Below are 20,068 nucleotides of genomic sequence, written 5' to 3'. Positions count from 1 at the left end.
GCTCAGGTTCGGAGAGCCATGGCACAGTCCGTACATTAGTGGTCCATGCTCAGGTTGGGAGAGCCTAGGCACAGTCTGTGCATTAGGGGTCCATGCTCTGGTTGGGAGAGCCATGGCACAATCCATGCATTAGCGGTCCATGCTCAGGTTGGGAGAGCCACTGCACAGTCCATGCATTAGTGGTCCATGCTCAGGTTGGTAGAGCCGTGGCACAATCCGTGCATTAGTGGTCCATGCTCAGGTTGGTAGAGCCGTGGCACAATCCGTGCATTAGCGGTCCATGCTCGGGTTGGGAGAGCCACTGCACAGTCCGTGCATTAGCGGTCCATGCTCCGGTTGGGAGAGCCGTGGCACAATCCGTGCATTAGCGGTCCATGCTTGGGTTGGTAGAGCCGTGGCACAATCCGTGCATTAGTGGTCCATGCTCAGGTTGGTAGAGCCGTGGCACAATCCGTGCATTAGCGGTCCATGCTCGGGTTGGGAGAGCCACTGCACAGTCCGTGCATTAGCGGTCCATGCTCCGGTTGGGAGAGCCGTGGCACAATCCGTGCATTAGCGGTCCATGCTTGGGTTGGTAGAGCCGTGGCACAATCCGTGCATTAGCGGTCCATGCTCGGGTTGGGAGAGCCACTGCACAGTCCGTGCATTAGCGGTCTATGCTCAGGTTGGGAGAGCCGTGGCACAGTCCGTGCGTTAGCGGTCTATGCTCGGACCTATTTGCCTGGTCGTCTGCATGAGCCCCAAGTCTTTGGATGTGTACACCGCGGTGTCCATGAGCTCATGCAGGTGCGGAGCTCTGCTGCTTGCTGAATTTCTTGTGCACTGCTTTTAATGGGAATAACATATACATGTAAAATCATAGGTACACTTTAAAGTGTCAACTCTTGAAATACTAAAATTGTATTCAATATATCCAATTTAAGAAAATTGTATGGTATCTATGGTATTTTCTGTTAAGCATTTCTGAGCAGTTATTGAAGCAAAGGTATTGTTTCTGCTGTCTGATTGTTGCTAGATCCTATTTTATTGACTCTTTCAGGTTCGGTTGATAGGTGTTGTCTCTAAAGGGCAACCTACATTGGTTATTATGGAGCTAATGGGACATGGTGACCTGAAGAGCTACTTGCGCTCACTGCGACCCGATGCAGAGGTTGGTTTGCTTTTGCTTTACTTGTGAAATTACAGTAAATAAAGTAAGCTTTGCAAAATCTTATCCAGAAAAAAGAAATGTCAACAACAGAAGTATCTTTCCACTGTTAGAACTAATAAAATAAGAGTTTGAATGAATTTCTCCTCCAATTCTCCCCAATCTATTTTTTCCTTTATTCTCAAGATTTATTAAGAATCAATACTATTTGAGAGAATACTGTCTGATTGCACCTTTCTACCTTCCAGAATAATCCTGGTCGGCCAGCCCCAACAATTCAGGAAATGATTCAGATGGCAGCAGAGATTTCTGATGGGATGGCTTACCTCAATGCCAAGAAGTTTGTACACCGTGATTTAGCTGCCCGCAATTGCATGGTTGCTGAGGATTTCACAGTCAAAATTGGAGGTATCTTGTCTATCGTATATAAGGTTTCATGTAATCTTCACTTTGTGAGTGAAGCAAAAGAATTACAAGTGTTATTGCGATCAAGTTTTTAAGCACTAATACATATTGAATGTTTGCATTATTGTGCAATGGGCAAAATTGTAGAGATATTTATTAAAGGGAGCCTGGGCAAAAATAATGTTCTATAAAATGGACCAAATTTGAATGCATAAACGTAGCCAATAATTTTTCTAGTTAATTATATTCTATATGATAGGAATATTAGGGCAGTAGTCCTCTGAACTGTTCCTTATCAGCAATCGCTACTCCATAGTACAAGGTGAGCTGCCTAAAGTTGTCAGATCATGTTGTCAGCTGAAGTTTTGCAACAGCTGGAGCTACTGGTTGGAGCCCACTGTGGTAGAAAGTCCCATTAGAAATTCAAAATCAACTTTGCTTTTATCCACTCATTAAAAAGTATGTTTTCCCTGTGTTTGTGTGGCTTTCCGTCCATGCTCCACTCAAGACATACTGAAAAGGAATTTAGATATTGAGCCCCTGTAGTGACCATGATGGTAATGTCTGTGAAGCGCTGTAGAATATGATAACCTTTATTTATTTTATCTACTTATATAACGCTATTTTAACATTTCTTGACTTTTTTTTTTATTCCTGCTCCTTTTTTTTTCATAATGCAGTTTTGGTTGGTAATTGACTAACTTGCTAATTATTGTCATTTTATTTTTCTTGTTAGATTTTGGTATGACCCGTGATATCTATGAAACTGATTATTACCGTAAAGGAGGAAAGGGTCTGCTACCGGTGAGGTGGATGTCCCCGGAGTCTCTCAAAGACGGTGTATTCACCACATTTTCAGATGTCTGGTATGAGTCTCAGCACTTTATTTCTTCTATTTGTTTTTTCTCTCATATATAGTGCTGTAATGGAAATTTGTATATTTAATACATATTTTAATATTTTACATATTTTTTTTAGTCTTTCTTATATACTTTTACATGGCGATGTGGCCCATATTCATTAAAAGTTAATATTGCTAGTAATGCCCTAGTAAGAAATGTTATTTTTTTGCCTTTATTTCTATATATGTACGGACACTGACACATAGAAAAAAAAAATGTATTTATGACTAATCACAACCATTTTCCTTTCTTTCAGGTCATTTGGTGTAGTACTCTGGGAAATAACAAGTTTGGCTGAGCAGCCATATCAGGGGCTATCCAATGAACAAGTGCTCAAATTTGTTATGGATGGAGGCTCCCTTGAACAGCCAGAAAACTGTCACCCTAGACTGTAAGTTTTAAAAGCACGATGTTAAAGAAACACAAGTACACGTGTGACACATTCACACTTACTATTTGTCAACTTGCAGAATTTTCTGCTTGTTCCTAATACTGTCCTGTTTGGAATCATGCGGAAAATATAGGTTCTCTTGCTGATCTGTTCCCTTTTTGCCTGGTGAACGACTAAGGAGGTGGACCTCGGCCAGGGGGATGGGGCATGACAATCCTGCTATCTTGCTGCTGACAGCAGGTGTTTCTGCTGTAGTTAGTTGTTGTACAGCTAGACACAGGATGTTCAAGAGAAGGAGGACGGATACAGCTGTGGAATTTCACTTGTTTTGTTTATTTGTGGTTTTGCATCAGTTCATGTAAAGCACATACCTACAACTGTAAATATTTGGTTTTCTTTTTATTGTGAAGCAAACAACAAATAGGACAAAGTAACTGAAAACTTCAGTGTGCATAACTATTCACCCCCCACCCCCCCTAAAGCCAGTACTTTGTAGAGCCTCCTTTTGTGGCAAGTTGCTTTGGATAAGTCTCTATGAGCTTTCCACATCTTCCCACTGGGATTTTTGCCCATTCCTCAAGGCAAAACTGCTCCAGCTCCTTCAAGTTAAATGGTTTCCTCTGGTGAACAGCAATCTTCAAGTCTGACCACAGATTCTCAATTGGATTAAGGTCTGGGCTTTGACTAGCACTCTCCAAAACATTTACACGTTTACCGTTAACTCCTTAAACCCTGGTTGGGAAGTACTTCCCGACCTTGGACGTATGGATACGTCCAGGCGATTTTGCACGCACAAGAGCTGTGGTTCAGCTGACATGACACCTGGCATTCACTGCCAGGAGCGGTGCCTGCACTGCTCCCGGCAGTTTAACCCTCTAAGTGCTGCAATCGGCATCGATCACAGCATTTAGAAGTCAGAGAGAATGCGGGGGCTCACTCTGCCCTCCGATCAGTGTCTATGTGACGTGATTGAGAAGGTTCGATCGTTGCCATGGTGACTTGATGTCGTCATGACTACATCCAGGTCACCAGGGCTAGCAAATTAGTTAAATCATGTGCAGTGCATGATCTAACTAACTTGTATCAGTGCAGAACTGACAGTTTTATAAAGCATAGTAATGCTTCTGCATTGCTATGCTTTATAACTGTGAACAGAACTGTGAAAGTCAAAGTCCAATAGTTGGGACTAAGTAAAAATAAAAAAAATGTGTGTGTATATATAATATTTTATAATATAGTACCCATAAATAAATATTTTTATGAAAAAAACACAAAAAAAAGTACACATTTGGTATTGCCGCCTCTGGAACAACCCAACCTATAAAACTGTCCCACTAGTTAACGCCTTCAGTGAACATCTAAGGGGGGAATAAAACACAATCAAAAAGACAGATGCAAATAAAAATGGTATTGCTGAAAACGTCCTACAAAAAACAAGCTGCCATACATCTCATCAGTGGAAAAATAAAAAAGTTATACCTCAGAATAAAGCGATGCAGAACCAATTATTTTTTCTATAAAAGTTTTTGTTGTGTAATAGCGGCAGAACATAAAAAAACAATATAAATACGGTATCACTGACCCGAAGAATAAAGCTGCCTCATCAATTTTACCTTTTGCGGAACGGCATAAAAAAACAATTCCGGAATTGCTGTTTTTTGTTTAGTCTGCCTCCCAAAAATCGGAATAGAAAGCGATTAAAAAATGTCATGTGCCCGAAAATGGTAAAAACGTCAACTCGTCCCGCAATAAACAAGCCCTCGCTTGACTCGGTTAGCAGAAAACTGGAAAAATTATAACTCAAAATATGGGGATGCAAAAACTTGTTTTTGCAACAAAAAAAAGCATCTTTTAGTGTGTGACAGCAGCCAAACTTAAAAAAAAGATATAAATCTGGTATCGCTGTACCCGCATAATAAAGTTGTCTAATCTCTTATACCGCACGAGGAACGGCATAAAAAATAAATAAAACAAATTCTTCACCTGCTGTTGATTTGTTCATTCTGCCTCCCAAAGATCGCAGTAAATCTCGGAAATACGTGATTCGGACGGAACCCCCGACTGAAGATTCCCTATAATGAGGCAGATGGAGGCACTGTGGATGCCGTCTTGCCTATGATCCAGCGGTGTCCATGTTTTTAGGCGTGCATAAAAGTGCAGTCAGCCACAGTTTTGTGCACTTCTGAAAGGAAGGATACAGCTGAACACAGGTCAGACAGTCGGAGATTTAGATGGAAATCCCAATATAAGTGCTCAGCGTAGAACGCCGGATAAATGTGATCCAAAATGTTTTGTAAAATGTTCCCAATAAAAGCTTCAACTCAGTCAACAACAAAAAAGCAAGTCCCCACTCAAGTCCGTCATCTGTTAACGGAAATATAGGGACTTCCACGATACTGGTAGGACAAAGGCTCTGAAAAAGCACTTTGATTCCTCGCCCCCCAAAAGAAATCCAGTGAATTCTGCACTCCCAAATCCAAATGCCCCCTCCCTTCTGAGCCCCACAGTGTGTGTCTAAACCACATTTAGTGTCCACATGTTTGGCATTTCTGTAGTGGTCAGAGCCCGCTTAATTTACGGATGCATGTCTCCAGAAGCACGAGCTGGGCACTACATTGTACGTGCATTACAATAGCAGATTTGCAATTTTCACTCAGCAACATCCACTGCTGCTTGTTACTGGAAAACACCCATGGAATCGAAATCATCACTACACCTGTAGATAAATTCCCAAAGGGGTATAATTTCCAAACTGGGGTCACTTGCAGAGTGTATTCTGCACTTCTAGCACTTAGGAGATGTGTATATGGAGTCTTCATACTATTCTAGGAAAATCTGCTCCGTCCCTCACAAGTCTCACTGTGTGGCTAAGCAGTACTGTACAGCCACATATGGGGTATTTACACATTCAGCAGAAATTGTGTGACAAATTTTGGTGCCATTTTTACCCATTTCCCCTTGTGAAAATGTAAAACCTGGGGCTCAAACTAAATTTTTGTGGAAAAAATTGGATTATTTTTTGTTCACTACCCATTGGTATAACATTCTGTGATACACACGTGGTATCAATATGATCACTGCACCCTTAGATTAATTCTTTGAGAGATGCAGTTTGTAAAATGGGGTCACTTATGAGGGGTTCTGCTGTTCTGGCACTTCAGGGGCTCTCCCAGTCGGTCATGGCACCCGCAAACCATAACAGTAAAGCCTTCACAAAATTATGGCGCGCCTTCCCTTCTGAGTTTTGCACTGTGCCTCAAAAGTAGTTCCCAATTACATGTAGAGTATTGGTGTGCTCAGGAGAAATTGCACAACAAGCTGAGAGGTCCATTTTTACCTGTGGAGCTAAAACAACATTTAGCTGTAAAAATGTAATTATTCCTTCTTCACCGCCCAATAGTATAAATTTCTGTGAGACACCTGTGGTGTCAACATGCTCACTGTCACTGCACCCCTGGATAAATTCATTGTGAGGTGTAGTTTGTAAAATGAGGTCACTTATGGGGGGAGGTTTCTTCTGATCTGGTACCTCAGGGGCTCTGCCAATGTGACATGGCACCCACAAACCATTCCAGCAAAATCTGAACTCCAACATAGCGCTTCTTCCCTTCTGAGCTTTGCACTGTGCCTCAAAAGTAATTTTCGACCATATTGGTGTACTCAGGAGAAATTGCACAACAACCAAATTTTGGGGTCCATTTTCTCATGCTATCCTTGTGAAAATGAAAACGTCTGGGGCTACAACAACATTTTTATGGGAAAAAATATATATTTTTTTCATTTTCACATAACAAAGTTATAAAATTCTGTGAAGCACCTGGGGGTTAAAGGTGCTCACCACATGTCTAGTTATATTCCTTGAAGGGTCTAGTTTTCAAAATGGGGTTTTCAACCACTCAAACACATATGGGGTATAGGTCTACTCGGGTACAATTGCACAATAGATTGTACGGTGCAATTTCTCCTGTTACCCTTGTAAAGATTAAAAAATGGGGCTAAAAGAACATTTTGTGGTAAAAATGTGATTTATTTATTTTTTTCACAGCTCAACATTATAAATTTCTGTGAAGCACCTGGGGGGTTCAAGGTGGTGCTCACCACACAACTAGATACATTCCTTGAGGGGTCTAGTTTGCAAAATGGGGTCACTTGTGGGGGGTTTCCACTGTTTAGGCACATCAGGGGCTCTCCAAATGTGACATGGCGTCTGCTAATGCTTCGAGTAAATTGTGTATTCAAAAAGTCAAATGGAGCGCCTTCCATTCCGTGCACCCAAACAGACGTTTTTTCCCAAATATGGGGTATCGGTGTAATCAGGAGAAATTGCACAACAAATTTTGGGGGCCATTTTCTCCTGTTAGCCTTGTGAAAAAGAATGGGTCTAAAGTAAAATTTTTGTTTAAAAAAGTTAAATGTTAATTGTTTCCTTCCACATTGCTTCAGTTCCTGTGAAGCACCTGAAGAGTTAATAAACTTCTTGAATGTGGTTTTGAGCACCTTGAGGGGTGCAGTTTTTAAAATGGTGTCAATTTGAGGTATTTACTTTCATATAGGCCACTTCTAATGTGATGTGGTCCCAAAAAAAAAAAAAAAATTTGTACATTTTTAACCAAAAATTGTGCTGATGTAAAGTAGACATGTCGGATATGTTATTTAGTAACTATTTTGTGTGTTCTAGTTTGAGGGCATGAAAATTAAAAGTTTGAAAATTGCAAAATTCAAGTTGATCCCAGGGTATGGGTAGCCTGTGAGATCCAGCAATAAGCTGCATCTCACAGGCAGTCAGTGAGTTCAGTGACTCGCTGACAGGTCTCATGCACTGAGACTATGAGATCCATGATCAAAGTGAAAATCACACATGTCCTGCAGTGGGACTTAGTGAAAAAGTAAAAAAAAGTGTAATAAAATATATGTAAAAAAATATAAAAAAACACACAAAAAAGACACACATCACTAAAATCCGTTTAGCCACTCAAAACGCAGCCTTTGTGATAAAACAAAAATAAACTAAAAAACGTACACATAATTGGTATTGCCACATCTGGAACGACCTGCTCTATAAAACTCATGTTATTTAGTCCGTTTGGCGAACGCCGTAAAAAAGTAAATAAAAAACACACCAAAAATGGCGCTTTTTCATCATACTGACTCATAAAAAAGTGAATAAGAAGCAATCAAAAAGTCATATGTAAAAAAAATATATAGATAAGTAAAAACTCCAAACCGTACCGCAAAAAACAAGCCATAATATGGCTCATTCGAAAAAAAAATAAAAAAAAGTTGCAGCTCTCAGAATGCGACGATGCAAAATCAAATTCTTTTTTGTAAAATATTGTTTTTAGGGTGTAAAAATAGCAAAGCATAAAAAAATAAAAGATAAAAATCTGGTATCGCTGTAATCGTACCGACCTGACAAACAAATTGGACTTATCATTTTTACCGCACGGTGAACAGCGCAAAAAATAAAAACAATAACTGAATTACTGTTTTTTGTTCATTCTGTGTCTGAGAAAATCTGAATAAAAAGCGATCAAAAATTACTATCTGCCCCGCAAAAAATAAGCCCTTATACAGCTCTGTTCACCAAAAAATAAAAAAGTTGCAGCTCTCAGAATATGGCGACGAAAATAACTACTTTTTATTAAAAAAAAAAAATCATTTTTACTGTGTGGCAGCAAAACCTAAAAAAACCCATATAAATCTGGTATCGCTGTAATTGCACCAACTCCGCTTTAATCCGCCTTATCACTTATACCGCACGGTGAATGACGCAAAAATAAAAATTAGGACTATTCTTGTACTGCTGTCTATTTATTCATTCTGCCTCCAAAAAAATCGGAATAAGGCTCGGCTCACGTTTGTCTTGTGCTCTCCGCTGAGCGCTTATGTTGAGGTTTGTGTGTAAATTCACCAAAACCGCAATGCAGACAGAAAACTCAGATGGAGCTACTCACTTAGGCCGGTGGAGTCCCTTTGGACTGGTCTCTGTTCTGGCGGTGTACCATCATTTTAGGCTTTTTTTTTTTAAGCGCCCAAGTGTGGGTGACCACAGATCTGTGTCCGCCTAAAAAGATGGAGACCACCAAAGCAGACATCAAACGGGCTCCAAAGTGTCTCCATCTGCCTCTTTGTGGTGGGTGGTTCCATTAGGAGTTTCGTCTGAATCACATTTTTGTGGGATTTACACGGAAACTCCTAGGTAAGTGCTCAGCGTAGACTGTCGATCTAGTCTTATTCTGGAAGCAATCGAAAATTATGTACCTCAAAATGTTACCAATAAAACCCCTAATTTATCCCGCAAAAAAAACAGCCCCTTCTCAGGTCCGTCACTGGAACTATAGGGGTCCCATGTTACTGGTAAAACAAACATTCTGGAAACGCAACAATTCTCCCGCTTCCTCAAATAAAATCCAGTGAATTCTGCGCTCTCAAATCCAAATGCCCCCCTCCTTCTGAGCCCCACTGTGCCTAAACCACAGTAAGCTGCCACATGTTTGGCATTATTGTAGCGAGGAGAGCACTTAATTTACGGGGTGTGTGTCACCAGGAGAAATGTATGGGGGTACTACACTTTATCGGGGCACAATGTATGGACACTAAACTGAGATATTTGGAATTCTCCAGAATAAAGCCTGGCGTGGATGTTGCATAATAGTCACTGCAGCCGTAGATGAATTCATTGAGTTGTATAATTTATACAATGGGGTTTCTTTTGGGGGTTTTTCTGCTGTTCTGGCATTTTTGGGGCTAATGTTGCCCACGAACTAGTCTAACAAAATCTGTGTTCCAAAAGCCAAATAGTGCTCCTTCCTTCTTAGCCCTGAGGAGGGGGTCTAACAGTAATTTCTGATGATATATGGGGCATCATCGCGTTCGGGAGAAATGGCGTAACAAATTATGGGGCCCATTTTCTTCTATTATCCATTGTAAAAATTACAAATTTGGGGCTAAAACTACATTTTAGTGAAAAAAGAAAAAATGAAAATTTTCAATAGGACTACTTAATGTTATCAAATTCTGTGTAGTACCTGTGGGTTAAAAATGCTCACGATACCCCTGGATAAAATCCTTAAGGCTGTGCCCACGATGCAGAAATGAAGCAGAAAATTTCTGCAGTGTTTCTGCATCTCCCTTGCCAGAAAAAACGCATGCAGATTGTGCATGCGTTTTTCCTGCAGAATACACGCGTATTCACATGCGTTTATGCATGCGTTTACGCATGCGGACTACAAGCACTTTCCAGGCGATAGCATCACTTGGAAAGTGCTTGACAACTAGGTCACACTATATAAATCCATGCAAACAGCATGGATTTATATAGTGTGACCGTAAAAAATAAAGCTATACTTACCGATCCCCCGCCGCGTGTGCTGCCGCGTGTGTTGTCGCACTCCTTCCGGGTTGCCGGCATATCGCGAGACAGCCTGCGGTCACATGACCACGACGTCATCTCAGGTCCTGGAAGCGCTGCAGAAACGCTGCGGAAAAATCCGCAGCATGTGCATTGACATTGCGGAATGCCATTGGGGACCATGGGGTGCGGATTACCATGCGTTTTAGATGCGTTTCCGCTGCGGAAATTCCACAGCGGAAACGCATCGTGGGCACGCAGCCTAAAGGTGTAGTTTTCAAAATGGTGTCACTTGTGGGGGGTTTCCACTGTTTAGGCACATCAGGGGCTCCCCAAGCACGACATGGCTCCTCTAATTTGTCAAGAAAATTTTACATTCAAAAAGTCAAATGGCGCTCCTTCCCTTCCGAGCCCTGCCGTGCACCCAAACAGTGATTTTTCCCCCACATATGGGGTATCGGCGTACTCGGAAGTAATTGCACAACAAATGTTATGGGGCAATTTCTCCTGTTTCCCTTATGAAAATTCAAAATTGGGGGCTGAAAAATATTCTTGTGGGAAAAATGTGAAAATTTTATTTTTATGGCTCAATGTTATAAACTTCTGTGAAGCACCTGGTGGGGGTTCAAGGTGCTCACCACACATCTAGATAAGTTCTTTGAGGGGTCTAATTTCCAAAATGGTGTCAGTTGTTGGGGGTTTCCACTGTTTAGGCACATCAGGGACTCCCCAAACGCAACATAGCGTCCGCTAATTTTTCAAGCAAATTTTATATTCAAAAATTCAAATGGCACTCCTTCCCTGCCGTGTGCCCAAACACTGTTTTTCCTCCACATATGGGGTATCTGTGTGCTCAGAAGAAATTGCACAACACATTTTGGGGTCCATTTTCTCTTGTTACCCTTGTGAAAAAAAAAAAAATTGGGTCTGAAGTAAACATTTTGTGAAAAAAAGTTAAATGTTCATTTTTTTCCTTCAACGTTGCTTCAGTTCCTGTGAAGCACCTGAAGGGTTAATAAACTTCTGGACTATGGTTTTGAGCACCTTGAGGGGTGCAGTTTTTAGAATGGTATCACTTTTGGGTATTTTCTGTCATGTAGACCCCTCAAAGTCACTTCAAACTGGCCTTTCAGAAAAGGTGTGTATATACTGACACATATGTATATGTAACACAGGTGAACTTCCTTACAGTAAGCATGTGATTTATGAAGGTAATTGCTTGCACCACAAATTTTAGGGGCTTCATCGCAAAAGGGGTGAATACATATGCACATTCCAATTTTTTGTTATTTGATCCCATAAATGTAATTTATGCCTATATTTTGCTGACTTCACTTCACCAACTTAGACTATTTAGTGCTGATGCATAACACACAAATCGGATTCTAAAAATATTTAAGCACAGGTTGTAATGTAACAAAATAGGTAAAAAGCCAAAGGGGGTGAATACTTTTTAAAGCCACTGTACATAGGTAAAAGTAAACCCTTCAAGTAATGGTCTCTGTAATAAAGCTGAAGGTGTAGATCAGCCATTAGTGAAATGTCTGTCTGCAGGAAGTATCATGTAGAGAATAGACTCTGGTCATATACATGACCTAAACAGAACTCGTGCATGTTTTTCATTTTAAGTCTAACTTCTGTTTTTCAGTCACAGTCTGATGCAGATGTGCTGGCAATATAACCCCAAGATGCGCCCCACATTCTTGGAGATCATTCAAATGCTGAAAGACGACCTTCATGCTAGTTTCCAAGAGGTGTCCTTTTACTACAGTGAAGAGAACAAGCCACCGGAGACAGATGACCTTGAGATTGATTTTGAAAATATGGAAAGCACCCCTCTGGACCCATCTTCATGCTCACTACGGGATGAGGGACAGCGAGGAAACCTCTATGAGGAACACATACCCTACACCCACATGAATGGGAGTAGGAAAAATGGACGCATTCTCTCCCTCCCACGTTCCAGCCCATCCTAACATACAGAGCTCTGCCCTCTGTTAACTACCCTCCATCAAATCTCAGGACAGAACTGTACCCATGGCTAGAACATCAAAACACCAACGCCCTTTTCAGATTTTGAATGTTTCATCATCCCATTGGGTTCTTGACTTTATGGTCTTGTGTGCTTTTTTTTTCCTCTCGATTTTTCTTTAAATCACTTGACAGGCTGACTATTGGGCGAAACCGAAACTGTGAACAGACATAACAGAAGGAAACTCCATTCTTTTCACCTACACTTCATTGCCTATTTATTTCCAGTGGCTTCTCATACAAGCACGGTAAATGTGTGCAATGCTAACAAGTGGGAGAGAAGTAAATGCTTTTGGATGACTAAAGCACACACACCTAACATAATATAACTGATGCTCTAGAAGAAGGCAACGTTTAAGCTCTATCTTTACCTGTTATGGATTAAGTGTAGCTAAACCTCAGTGGAGGTATCTAAACCCAGGTATCCATATTGGGAGTCTCTAATTCAGCTTTCCCATACAAATCAATGGGAAATAACTTGCAGAAAGAAGTGAAGATATTCTGGATATAGACTAGCCAGTTTTACCTCACGTGAAACATCTAATATGGTGAAGTTCATGTACCTTACATGTTACCCCATCTACTCATTTTCCTGACCTGCTGAATTGTCACTACAGTAAACATATCACTTGTACATGAGGTGCATAAACTGTGCCCCTGCACCCATGTTCCTTCTGCTAAGAGCGAGTCTACCTTCTTAGTGTTCACCTTGTGGTCAAGAATCTGGAAGGTGCTGATGGGGCGATTTTTGCTTGTATAGCTGAAACAAACCTTTTTGGGATGGTTGTGATTTGTACGTCAGATATGTTTTTAATCAGACCAAAAAGGGAGCAGTCTCTTACCATCCCTTTTCCTCTGCATCACAGCCTTAATTGTGTGCCACATATTATGCACACACAACAAAGGTTGGGTAAAGTCATTGTGTTAACCCAAAAATAAGAATCAACTTTTTCGTACTCACAATTTTACAAGCCCACTGATCTTCATTTCTTATTGTAAGGATTTTATTCATGCCAGTAAGCAAGGTAACTGGTCACTAACAGCTTCTGTGGTTTGTGTAAAAGCTTCTTAATCAGGTCTTGCCTGATGTGAACTACAAATAATATATAGCAGTTGCTTATTTTCATGTATACGCGATATATATATATTTTTTATATATTACCTCTAATGGTGAAAAAAAATCCCTATTACAAGCTCTAATTATTGGTTACATTTCATGATCAGAATATAAAGTATATATTATTTTTTTTTTTTCTGTCTTTTTTTCAAAGACAAAAATTTAGATCAGAAACTTTTACATAATACATTCTACACTTTTGAGCTGTTCCTGGAGATTTTTTTATTTTAGGCGTTCTGGAATTTATTGGGAATGTTTTTGGCTGAAATATTGCATTTATCGGTAAGAGATGCGCCTTGTATTAATGTGAGACAAAAGGGTAGTTATAATATTCACTCTTTAGCTCTTTTATTGTCATAGCTCCTCAGGTTTACTAATGTCATTATTATGCTGTGTGAAAAATGTGTCTGTACTAGTATTGAGCGAGTATGTTCTGTCCGAGTACGCTCGGGCCGAGCTCCAAGTATTTATAGCTGCTCGGTGATATGGTTAAATCGCTCCCGTGTGCATGATTTGCGACTGTTTGACAGCTTTATTACATATGAGGAATGTGTAAGAAATAGACATTCCTCCCATGTAATAAAACTGTCAAACAGTCGCAAATCATGGACACGGGAGCGATTCAACCATATCACCGAGCAGCTGTAAATACTCGGAGCTCGGCCCCGAGCATACTCGGCGAAAAGGTAAACAGAACATTTCTCGCTCAACACTAGTCTGTACACATTAGAGCAAAGTTGATCGAACACAGCGATTTTGGCAAGACTGTCTGACTCTCAATATGGGAGGCTACTGAGCCTCCCTCTGACAGCTTGTGTCAAGGGAAATAAGGATCAGGCATGTTAAATTGTAATGGCGATCCTTTGCGTTCACGGAAGACAAGCTGCCGATGGAGGTGTCTGGCCATGGCTCACTTCCCTCTACCAGCTGAAAACACATTCACTCTGCCTAACGGAGCGCGTGCATGTGTATTTCGGGGAGGTGGGAGGAAAAGCTTTTGAGGCTGTATGGGCACCTTTTAAGTCACATTTTTAGCAAAAAACACCCAATTTAGAATAATGGGATTGTAGGCATGCCTGTGCTAGCAGTGTAGCACAGTTTATTAGAAAGCCACTTCTCATAGCTTCTTGTATAGTACTAGAGTAGACTCTTTGTATTCGTCCATTCTCACATCACTGTGTATAGTCTTTAGTAGTAGTCATGACGTGCACCTGAATTTTCTGGTGTTCTCTTAATCGTCCATGTATGGCCTTTTGCGCAATTCAACCTTTGTTTTTGTACTATATAGTCCTCTTATTGAGCTCTACTGCATCCTTTTGGATCTTTCTCTTTTCACTTGTATTTAACCTATTCTCTGTATATTTCCGTATTACTGCTACTAATGCTGTCATGTTGAACTTTTGATCTGTGCTGCTTGAAGCATTTACAGGATAACATATGTACATAAAACCCCCTACAGTTTTAGAATACGGTGTTGTGTAAGGCCTTGTTCACACTGTGTTTTGCTGTTCCACATGAATTCCACAAAAAGTGTAATTTAGACAAACCTCCATTGGGGTCATAAGCTACAATTATATGAACAGAGCTCAAATGAACTAAGTTTGTGGATTTTTATTTTTTAAAAAGTGTCTATGTTCAGACAGGCATAGAAATGTAGAAGACCACTTTTCTTCGCCAGTCTGAGCAATCGGACACTTCTAGAAATTGAATTCCGTTCAAGCTGACGCAGTCTGGGACCCTGTTGAGGTTTCTGTTTTTGGATGCAACTGAGTTCAGGTGGAACTCCTGCAGAAAACGCTGCATGAGCAGGGCCTAACCTTACCTTATCCTTTATTTCATATATCTGACTTATAAATGCTAGTACTTCAGTCTATACACAGTCCAATTGTGGAAATCACGTGATACATTTTTAAGGTAAATTGAACAGAACTTCACCATGAGGTTGAACTTGGCACCACCAATTGTTAGGAGTGTTAAGAATTGAGTTGTGTGCCGTTGTTTGGCATACTCTCCTTGGCTACTTTTATTGTAGAACAGGTTTGTACTCATTCCAACAATGGAAGACAAATCTTTCTGTAAGTAGGTGGCAGAGTTATGCTGCTTTCTGTTCAGTTTTATTATGTGTTGTTTTTTTGTTTGTTTTACATCATTGTCTTGTCTTTTGTAGGGACTTTTGTGAGGAATAATGGTATATTTTCCACTAATGTAGTTTGTTCTACAAAAATAAGAAATCCCCAACAGTTCTTTGTAACACTACCACACTTCACCTTGCCGCCGATATACTTAACAGGTCGCCTACTAGACAATCTTACAGTTAATACTCAAGAAATTGTATTCAACTTTGCTAGAGCCGATCGTTAGGCCACTTTAAATTATGCCTTCCGTGAAATCAGTTTGTGTCTACTGATGTCTGCTATTCTTTTATTCTAAAAGTCCCAATATTTCATTGCAACATTCAGCCTATTTTACAGTGCCTATAAATTCAACATTAAACCCTAATTTATGTAAGAGTTCATCCCCTCCCCTATCAAAAATGAAACACAAAAAATCCTTGTAGCAAAAAAATAAATAAATAAATAAAAAAATAAGAGAAAATAAAAATTACAAAAAAAAAATACACTACACGTTTAGTGGAAATGGCAGAAATAGTATGTATTGTCAAGTTCCTTTTTGTAATTCTACAGATTTTTCTTATGAGAAAATTGTATTTATTTTAATATAATGAAGATCACTGTACAGAAATTAATTAGCTTTGATAGTAAAAAAAAATAAATCTTTCTCTCTATACATATATATATATGATAAGCGCATGTACATTTTTTTTATTAATGGATGTGAGAGGCTGGAGGAGTGTAATTTTATTTTTAATCTGTGTTTTATGTTAGCACACTATCTACCTCAATATATTGTACATCGATAAAGTTAACCCCTGTTGTGCTGGAAGACAAGGGTATTTATTAAAGCACCTCAAGTTTTTTTTCGTTTTTTTTTTTCTCCACTTTAACAACCCTGTAGTCAGAGGGACTAAAATGGTTGAAAGAATCAGTCTAGGCTGTGAGCACTCCAGCATGCAACACCTTCTAGGATTTGGCAATCTTGAAGATGTCTCTTTTATGGATGAATAGCTTAAACCTTTCAATGATAAGTTTGTAAATTGCTATTGATTTTGAAAATCTATATATTGATTTGGTTTGATGATAAAAATGTCAAGATGTTATCTCTGTACACAACAAATCCCCCTCAGACAGAAGTTATATATAGTTTATAGCTTGTTTGTTAATTTTTAGGGGGCCGGTGGAGATTACCATGCTTCTTTTCGCCAGGGTGAACCTGTATGTGCGTTAATTTTTGCAAAGGCATTCTACTTTTTTTTTTTTTGCTGAAAATGGCAGATGGGCCCAGTTTTTTTTTATTACTTAAAAATCTTAATGATCAATACGTAAATTGTGTAGTTTTCTGTGACTGAAAACATTACCCAATTCACCTTATAGTCTTGAATAAAAATGTTGGGGGTTTTATCCGTTTTCATATTAGACGGTTGAAAAACTGTATTGGTCCAGCATTGGCTACTTACCAATAATTACCATGCTAATTTGTGCTATTACTATGACCCCCAATGTAAGACAGGTGCTGGACAAAATCCACTTTTTGTAGAATAGTCTTGTGGTTTTGAAAATTTTAGGAAGACTAGTACTTTCACTACTAATCATAAGTTTACTTATGAAGTCTTCACATGACTTATATTTTAGATAACATGGAGACCTGGAACCCAATTCATCATTTGCTGTGTTTTTATTTCTTTACTTGTGGCATTTGTTAACCTTCTTTGCGCCAAATTTTTCAAAATAGTACACGTGGTTCGTGAATTTAGTGCAAAATAAAAATGCTCTTCATTTTTGTAATTTTTTTTTTTTTTTTACTGTGCCTCTTTAGAGCAAAAAGTCACGTGTTCAACTAAAATATTGAAAAATCAGCCTAAACATCTAGAAACCCCAAACTATGTCCATAATGATGAACATAAAAAAAATCAGGTAAACACATTAGATTTGAAAAAAAGGCACAAAGTAAAAGAATAAGGCTCAAAAGAAAAAAATAGTCAAAAAAACACCAAAAACTAGATAAAAAAGGGCATAAATGAATCGGGCCCATAGTGTTTTAAATAAGGTTTTCACCTTGCAGTTGAAAAGCCACCCATAGATGAATGTCACAATTTCACATTCTGACTTACTGGCTGATGGTTTGGCTGTAGCGCTTACAAGTCATAGCAATGTCACAGGAGACCCTGGAGCCAACATTTTTGGAATGGTGCTGGTGGGGAAGACCCAGTGCCATAAACTCTAAAAACAAAAACAAGTACTCGCCTCCCCCTCCGGCACGGTTTTAATTATTATTTTAAAATGAGGAGCAAGCATTTATGAAGGGGTTGTCCAAGAAGTGGACAAACCCTTTTATGGGGTTTAACTGCACTTCAGTGAGCAACTTAGCCCATTTATTCTGGAACTTGGTGGTAATCTGAGCCTACAGATTCTACTGCTGTTATTTTGTCCCCCTTAGCCACCTGCTTACCTGTCTTCAGAGCATAACCTAAGGCATTAGACATTTTTCAAGGTCCTGCATGCTAATATCAGAACCCTCGCACAGCTAAACAGTGTGATCCCTACTAAATTTTCAAGGTTTAACACCAAGTCTACCTTTGTAATCCTAAGTACAGTTTTATTTGAGAGACATGAACTGTCCCATGATGTATTAAATTAGCCATTGTTTTTCACTTAAATCAGATTCATAATAAAGACAAATCTTTTATAGGGTAAAAAAAACTTGTTGGGTTGCAAATACCCCTCTTGAGGGGTATGACAAATGAACAAGAAGGCACTTCTCTTGACCTTTTTTCTATTGCGTATTGTCCTAGAACTTCCCACCCTTTTAGGTAATAAAGTACATCTTACCTTTAACCTCCAACCCCACCCCACCCTCACCCCCTTCCATTAAGTCTCATTTTCCCCAGAGTCTATTCCACTTCTCCTTTCCTTATTACGTGGAAATAAACAGGGAGTACTGCACTTATATCAGCATGGCCACTTTAATTTACAGATTATCTTTTTTGATTATGAATGGATTGGACTCTGCTAGAATTCTGCATGCCTAGCTACAGGTTCTTTTCCACAAAGCAGTCCACATAATTGCCAATGTTCAGATTTTTGACAGATAATTGATATTCAAATATATTTTAATATCTCTTGCACAAGTATTAGCATATATGTATACCAAGTCTGACTCTTCCAAAATGGTCCATTTTGGGGTTAGTTGTGAGATAAATAAGTACTATGGTAATGAGGTCGTATGAGGAATACAGTGCCGATAAACGGTTTATGAGACATATACACTGCAGGCCTATGAATTGGCACTGTGGCAGTATAGCAGCACATGCACCATTAGGGTGATGGGACTATATCAAATAGTTGAAGTGAGTTGTCCATAACAGATTTGAAAAGATTATTATTATTTTTTTTAATAATGACCCTTTAGCTGCTACTGGAGGTCCCAGTGCAGCATAACACAAAACATTAAAGGGAAAGTCAAGTTTTGTTTTTTTTGTTTGCATTTTTTCCTATACTTTCCGAGTATGGTTTTATGTTCATGAGGTGCCTACTCAAACTGAATTGTTCTTGCTGGGGGGAATCTGAAATGCTTTTTGAGCATATAGTTAGCCATATTGTATAAATATGGCAAATACCATGTATAATGTTTCTTGGAAATTGCTACTTTATGGGAGGGCAATTTTCAGTAAGATGCATGCTACATTCCCTCGAACTGTTTCAGTTACAGTTGCTGTGATCAGAAATTGGTTCCTTATTTTTGCTATTGTTTTATTACAAGAATAGTATGGTATTTTTTCCTCCCTTTTTTTCTCATTTTTTTATTAGTATTTATTACATGCTGTGTACTTTTTTTAAGCTCTTCGCCATAAATCTGTAAACACACCGAGCTTTTAGGGTAAGAACAGGAAATAATTTAGGTGTTGCTGAAGGCCAAAATCCTGGGTTTTAATTAGAAGGAATATTCTTTGCCAAGCATCAGTACTGTCACATTATTTTATCATAGTGCAGATAAAAGCTAAAGATTTTAGTTTCTCCTTAAAAAAAAAATGCAAGTGATGACCTAAAACACTCATTTATGGGAATTGGCTATACCAACTTTTATTCGTTTTTCTGTTTGCAAGCCAACCAGGATGAAAAGTTGAGCTAACCAGTGAGCACAGTCTGAATTGTTTAAAGCGTTTGCTGTTTATTTTTATTTTTTTGAATGTCGTACGTTACAATCCACAGTGTTGTGGTATTGGGTGTGAAGAGTTTTTCCTTCGCAGTACTGCAGCTGTTTGATTGCATGTGGTACCCGGGAGCGTCTTTCTTGCAAAGTTATGTTAAGTGCTTTTATTGTTGCAGTATAATTAATGTGAATGTAATTATAATTATTTTTTATGTTTTTTTTCCGCCGGTTGATATTAGCTTATTAGAAAATAAAAATACAGATTACCTCTTGGATCGTTAATTAATTAAAACTTCAACAAGTTGCATTTTTTTTTCTAGTGTTGCCGAAGTCACCTCTACTTCCCGTATGCTCTTGTGAAAGTGAGGCACGTGGCTGATTTCATCTGTTCCCTGCTCACATTATACACGTTAGCAGAGTACGTTAATATTTTACTTTTGTGTTGCCTCCTGAAGTA

General features: G+C 39.2%; 1 protein-coding gene across 1 annotated transcript in view; it reads left to right on the top strand.

Annotated features, from left to right (window-relative positions):
- INSR (insulin receptor) overlaps positions 1-13,819 on the top strand; it is a 145,682-nt gene extending 131,863 nt beyond the window's left edge. The window contains exons 17-21 of the mRNA XM_073659848.1: positions 1,040-1,150; positions 1,396-1,555; positions 2,289-2,418; positions 2,711-2,845; positions 11,845-13,819. Of these exons, the coding sequence (XP_073515949.1) occupies positions 1,040-1,150; positions 1,396-1,555; positions 2,289-2,418; positions 2,711-2,845; positions 11,845-12,172 (864 nt within the window). The 3' untranslated portion in view covers positions 12,173-13,819. The remainder of the gene's footprint in view (positions 1-1,039; positions 1,151-1,395; positions 1,556-2,288; positions 2,419-2,710; positions 2,846-11,844) is intronic.
- Positions 13,820-20,068: the final 6,249 nt, after the last annotated feature.

Source organism: Phyllobates terribilis, unplaced genomic scaffold (assembly GCF_046119375.1).
Source record: "Phyllobates terribilis strain yellow unplaced genomic scaffold, ASM4611937v1 Scaffold_1__5_contigs__length_1240528914, whole genome shotgun sequence".
In the NCBI taxonomy this organism is placed as follows: domain Eukaryota; kingdom Metazoa; phylum Chordata; class Amphibia; order Anura; family Dendrobatidae; genus Phyllobates; species Phyllobates terribilis.
Note: the sequence above shows the minus strand (reverse complement) of the source record. Positions and strands in the feature narration are given on the sequence as shown.